General features: G+C 34.0%; 1 protein-coding gene and 1 long non-coding RNA gene across 2 annotated transcripts; one reads left to right on the top strand and one right to left on the bottom strand.

Annotated features, from left to right (window-relative positions):
• Positions 1–663: 663 nt before the first annotated feature.
• Positions 664–2479, top strand: LOC129873818 (tubulin alpha chain-like). The gene is made up of 4 exons (XM_055949005.1): positions 664–846; positions 938–1172; positions 1252–1622; positions 1712–2479. Exons 1-4 carry the CDS (start codon positions 754–756, stop codon positions 2363–2365), a joined length of 1353 nt encoding a protein of 450 aa, XP_055804980.1. The 5' UTR covers positions 664–753; the 3' UTR covers positions 2366–2479.
• A 182-nt stretch (positions 2480–2661) lies between these two features.
• Positions 2662–3911, bottom strand: LOC129873819 (uncharacterized). The gene is made up of 2 exons (XR_008762781.1): positions 3432–3911; positions 2662–2878 (listed from the first exon to the last, which is right to left on the bottom strand). It is a non-coding gene; the product is annotated as an uncharacterized LOC129873819 (long non-coding RNA).
• Positions 3912–6000: the final 2089 nt, after the last annotated feature.

Below are 6000 nucleotides of genomic sequence, written 5' to 3'. Positions count from 1 at the left end.
TCTCCTTGTTCCAAATCTGTTTTTTCCCCGTGTTTGGACCTTTGCTTTGGTCCATACCACGAAACAAGCAAAGATCTAAAGCTTTTTTTTGCTCTGCCTCTGGGCTCGAGCGACGTCCGATGATTCTCTTCTCAATCTCTTATTTTTTTTTTAATTGTTGTTTCATTTAGTTTAAACTTCTCTAATAAGGTAAAACAATTAAAATGTGAACAAATCATTCAAATTGAATAATAATACAATGACACATCAAGTGTACCATAATTTTTAGCATGTTAAATGCACAATCTTATGTCTCTTCACTTTTTCCTCACCAATAAGTAAAGCGAGAAATAGATTGTCTGATAATTTGTGTGTGTGAGAGAGAGCGAGAGTGTGTGTGATGGCTCTCCAGTTATTAGTTTGGGCTGGATCTCTAGCTAATCCACAAGATTGGCCCAATAGAAAAAACAAACAAGCCCATTTGATAGGGACCTTATCATTTTGATGAACTCGGTCCAGTATTGTGAGGCCCAACGAAATAAAAAATTCAAATTTTCCAGAAAACGTAAAGGAGCGGCAACGGTCACAAACAGCTGGAAAGAAAGCATTTCAAATTTCAAAATTCCACCGGCTATAATTCCTCTTTCCCTCTCCTATATAAACCAACCCTTTCTTTCAAACCCTAGCTCCCTATTCAATTCATTCTTGCCATAAATTCTCATCCATTTTTCAATACTTTTCTACTGCTATTTCTGCAATTTCTTTTGGAAAAAAATGAGAGAGTGCATCTCCATCCACATTGGTCAGGCCGGAATCCAGGTCGGAAACGCCTGTTGGGAGCTTTACTGCCTCGAACACGGCATCAAGGTCAGTCTCTTATCTCTCTACTTCAATCAATTTAGTTCGATTTGAAAATTTCACTGTTAATTGACCGGCTTGTATTTGATAATTTGTCAAGCCTGATGGACAAATGCCTGGAGACGTCACTGTTGGAGGAGGAGATGATGCCTTCAACACTTTTTTCAGTGAAACGGGTGCTGGAAAGCATGTACCTCGTGCTGTCTTTGTAGATCTGGAACCCACTGTCATCGATGAAGTGAGAACCGGAACTTACCGTCAGTTGTTTCATCCTGAACAACTCATCAGCGGCAAAGAAGATGCTGCTAACAACTTTGCCAGAGGACATTATACAAGTAAGGCTCGAAGTCTTACAGAAAGAGCGAGTTTCATTTTTTGTTTTATATGATGTTCATTGGTTAATACTGGTGACAGTTGGGAAGGAGATTGTGGATCTGTGTCTTGATAGAATAAGGAAGTTAGCCGATAACTGCACTGGACTTCAAGGATTTTTGGTGTTCCATGCTGTTGGTGGGGGCACTGGTTCAGGGCTGGGTTCTCTGCTTCTTGAGAGGCTTTCTGTTGACTACGGAAAGAAATCCAAGCTTGGATTCACCATTTACCCTTCACCTCAAGTCTCTACTGCTGTAGTTGAGCCCTACAACTCCGTGCTCTCAACACACTCACTTCTTGAGCACACTGATGTTGCTATCCTTTTGGACAATGAAGCCATCTATGACATCTGCCGTAAGTCTCTTGACATTGAAAGACCTACTTACACCAATCTTAACAGGCTCATTTCTCAGGTATTGTATTTTTTTCAACGAATTATTTCCTATTTTGAAACTGATTGTTTGATTAAAGAGACGGACTAATCAATTGATTGATTCTGTAGGTTATCTCATCGCTGACAGCTTCTCTGCGTTTCGATGGTGCTTTGAATGTGGATGTAAATGAGTTCCAAACTAACTTGGTTCCATACCCAAGGATTCATTTCATGCTTTCTTCATATGCGCCTGTAATCTCTGCTGAAAAGGCCTACCATGAGCAACTTTCTGTGGCTGAAATTACTAATACTGCTTTTGAGCCATCGTCTATGATGGTCAAGTGCGATCCACGTCATGGGAAATACATGGCCTGCTGTTTGATGTACAGAGGTGATGTTGTGCCCAAGGATGTTAACGCTGCTGTAGCCACAATTAAGACCAAGAGGACCATTCAATTCGTGGACTGGTGCCCGACTGGGTTTAAATGTGGTATCAATTACCAGCCACCAACTGTTGTCCCTGGTGGAGACTTGGCCAAGGTTCAGAGGGCTGTTTGTATGATTTCAAACTCCACAAGTGTAGCTGAGGTTTTCTCAAGAATTGACCACAAGTTCGATTTGATGTACGCGAAGAGAGCTTTTGTTCACTGGTATGTGGGTGAAGGTATGGAGGAAGGAGAGTTCTCTGAGGCTAGGGAAGATTTGGCTGCTCTTGAGAAGGACTATGAGGAAGTTGGATGTGAGTCTGGTGATGGTGAAGATGATGAAAATGAAGAGTATTAGGTTTAATTTCTTTATGTTTTACTTGGACGATTATGTAGCCAATGGTCTCATTGGTACCTAAAATTAGAAGTGGTTCATATTCATTAGTTTCATGTATTGATTTCAACTCCTCAATCTCTGTCTTTTCAAATATCCAACTACCTCGATCAATTTACTAAGATACATTGACGTGTTCATTTATATTCGATTGCTACGTTGAAATTTTCGTTGACCGGTAAGTAGTCACACCATACAGAGTAGCAGTACGTGTTCATTATCTCTTTTTTTCATTGACCGGTAAGTAGTCACTCACAAACTTTGCTTCTCAACTACGTATTTTGTATTTCTATATTTTAATGTACATAGTGAGGGAGGTGGAGATTTCGTCTATTTTCTTCCTACTTACGTATTATACTGTACATCAAAATATACATAACGGAAGAGATAAGATAGTAAGTAATTCATCTCCATCTCTATATACGCCATCTTCGTCCTCCCTTTTTCCTGTGAGCGGTCCAGCGTACAGTAATCTTCCTGTTCCAATCAAACAGAATTATTAAAGCTTCAATAACCAGTTTGAATTTTATAAGAGCAGATAAAGAGAGGTAAAAAAAAAACTTGGGAAATTTTATTTACAAGAACTAAAAACAGAAAACAAAGATTCTTAATTCAAAACAGAGTACCTAAAAATTTATACTGTACTACTCCTACTAAGAAGTGGTAAAGTAAAAAATTTTAACTAATACACCCAAAAAACAAGTGTGTCATAGCAAAAGAGATGTACCTAACGCAATTTTTGAATCAATTTTCTCATAATATTAAAAGGTTCCCTAAAATTAAGAGAATTCAACAATTCATATATCCAAAAAGTTGTTCTTCCTTAAATTCAATTGAAACAATTTTGTATAAACACAATTGGATTTCAAAACAAGAGAAAAAAATATATCCATAAAAGCCTTGTCGGAAGCGATTTTGTACACGTGCATTCACCATGTTTATAAAAGAAATTGTCGAAATTTAAAATTTTGAATTCGTCTCTCTGCTTGATGAATAAGAAGAAAGTAGAAAAATGATAAGTCGAACGCACCTAGTTAGCAGACTTAATTGCGGCTTTGCCGCTAAGTGGTGAAGCAGGCAAAATAGGCCTAGACAAGATGAAAACAGAAGCAACATCCTGGTCAACAACTCTTTGCCCAAGCTTCTTAGCTATATCTTCCCCAAGCTGCGAGTCCTCTGCTCTAATACGCATAATTTGGCTATGAATATATGCATTCATCTTCCTAGTACGACAGTACTCCATCTCTCTTTCTTGATGACTCTCCTCCATCTGTGAGTGTTGGTATATCATTGTGGATCCAAATATATATTCAGGAAAAAAGGATAGATGAAGATTTGAGGCAAGCAAGTGATTATAAAAAAAACAAAAGTATGCCGCTTTGGTTTGTCATGGTTATATTGGAAGTATTTATAGTTGTTACATGTGTCCTCTGTTAATTACAAAATGATAAATGATAATGATAATATGTGAGCGGCATCGGTGGGAAGCTGACTTACCTGCTGAGTTACGCATTTTAGGTGGAACTACGCTTAAGGCTTTTTTTTTAACTTGTTGACACATGTATAGCCTCCTGCCTAATTTTTTAAATACAAATGTACTTCACACGTTGACAAGTCATATATGCTATTGGTAGAGTTCAGGATTAAGGGCAAAAAAGATCTACTATAATAATTTGGTTTTGATTTGATACCACGTTTAGAAAAAGTAAACCAAAATAAATAAATTAGAGTAATATAAATTGATAATGGTGAGAAGTTGGTTGAATTTATATCGTGTGATCAGTGAAATAAACTTCAAGCTGATTCATCCGGTCAGTATACCTTAGTTTTAGGTATAGAGGTAGACTCTTAACGGATCGCATGTGTAAGCTTGTCAAATTCTTAACGAGTTTTAACTTATATTTATCAAAAAAATCCTTGCACTTCATATTTTTACAAGTAAGTAATTCTTCTTAAAATTTGAGATTTTATATTTTAAAAATAAAATAAATTATTTGATATAATAGAGAAATATAATTGATGGTGTAAAAGAAATCTTTATATTAATGTTGCATATAACTCACAGTCATTTTAAATTAGAGATATAAGACTTCACATGTTGATTTTCTTTTATTTTTCAATCAATATTCGATATTTTCTACCTCAACAAATTTAAATTTATGTATGTTGCTTACGACCTAATAAAAAAAGACACTTCCTATCATAATGTTTTTCATTTTTATGGCCAAACCCAAATCTTATAATATCCAATCCATTGTCATATGCCATTGTTGAGTCAATGATGAAAACTCTATGGAGAGGATTTGATTCCACACCGTGTAATTCCTTCGCCAACCCTTATTTTTTATATTAAATTATATTATATATTTTATATATATATAATGTTTATCATACTACATATGTTTATCAATGAAGATACTTTAATTAATTTATTTCAAGCTCGTTCTTATTAATTAACGAAGTGATTATTTAATCTATTCACATTTCAAACTAGTAATTTGAATATATTTGACCAAATTGAAAGTAACAATCTATTTATTCAAAGGTTGTTTATACATATACTCTTCATAAGGACGAAGGTTAAAGAAGATATTGATTGAATTGAAGAGAGAGTACATATCTTGGTTTCACATATAGATATTTTATATTAATCTTTTTTCTTTAATGGAACGTCTATTCAGCAAATTAGTCGATACATTTGAGTATTAAAAAACATGTGAGGATCTTCAATATGGCCTAAGTGGATTAAGAAGATTGGATAGGAGGTCCTTATCAAATCTGCACAGTCCCAACAGAGTTGCCAAACAATCAAAGATTTTAACAATCATGCAACAACTAGTGGTGTCCAAATGGCAGGGGAATTGCAATTGTGGTTGGGTCAATGGTCATACGTGAGAGGAAATTGGAAAACAAGATGCATCTTTTTTAGATATTAATAATATGACAGATATTTCACAATTAGGCTTTAAACTTTGACAATCGCTATTTATAATATCATGATATTGGGATTACCAGACACGTGGAATTGTTGGAAAGTTCTCTTCTTACGCATTTGCATATTAACCTAATATTGGTGAATCAAGCAATTTGTTACTACTGTAGTTATTGTTCTCTATGTTTTGTGATGGTTTTACTTCGTGTTTTTTTTTCCTAAACTGATTTTCTTGAATTGAGGTATATCAAAAATAATATTTTTATATTTATCTTTAAGAAAGGAATAAGATTTGTGAATATTTTATTTTTTTATATTCTATTTGTGAAATTATACTCCCTCCATTTCATATTAAGTGAATTTTTGAGGGATTTTTTATTATTTAATATAATTGAATTTTTCAAAGTTTGTTTGAAACTTTTTTCATATTTGTCTTTTTATTTATTGAAGTTTTATATTTTTTAGGAGATAAATCATACTACTTGTAAAGTTATATTTATGATTTTACAGAGAATAATAATGAAAAATATAATTCAAATAATGTCCTTAAATATTTTTCTTAATATATGTATATTAACTCATAAATTTATTTAATATGAAATAGAGGGAGTATTACATATGTAATTTGTTGTTGTTATTATAACAGTAAAAATAACTTTAAAATCTT

Source organism: Solanum dulcamara, chromosome 11 (genome assembly GCF_947179165.1).
Source record: "Solanum dulcamara chromosome 11, daSolDulc1.2, whole genome shotgun sequence".
NCBI classification, from domain to species: domain Eukaryota; kingdom Viridiplantae; phylum Streptophyta; class Magnoliopsida; order Solanales; family Solanaceae; genus Solanum; species Solanum dulcamara.
Note: the sequence above shows the minus strand (reverse complement) of the source record. Positions and strands in the feature narration are given on the sequence as shown.

Coding starts and splice junctions, on each gene's coding strand:
- LOC129873818 (XM_055949005.1), top strand. CDS start 754: ATGAGAGAGTGCATCTCCATCCACATTGGTCAGGCCGGAATCCAGGTC. Junction 847..937: donor GCCTCGAACACGGCATCAAG/GTCAGTCTCTTA, acceptor TAATTTGTCAAG/CCTGATGGACAAATGCCTGG. Junction 1,173..1,251: donor TGCCAGAGGACATTATACAA/GTAAGGCTCGAA, acceptor TACTGGTGACAG/TTGGGAAGGAGATTGTGGAT.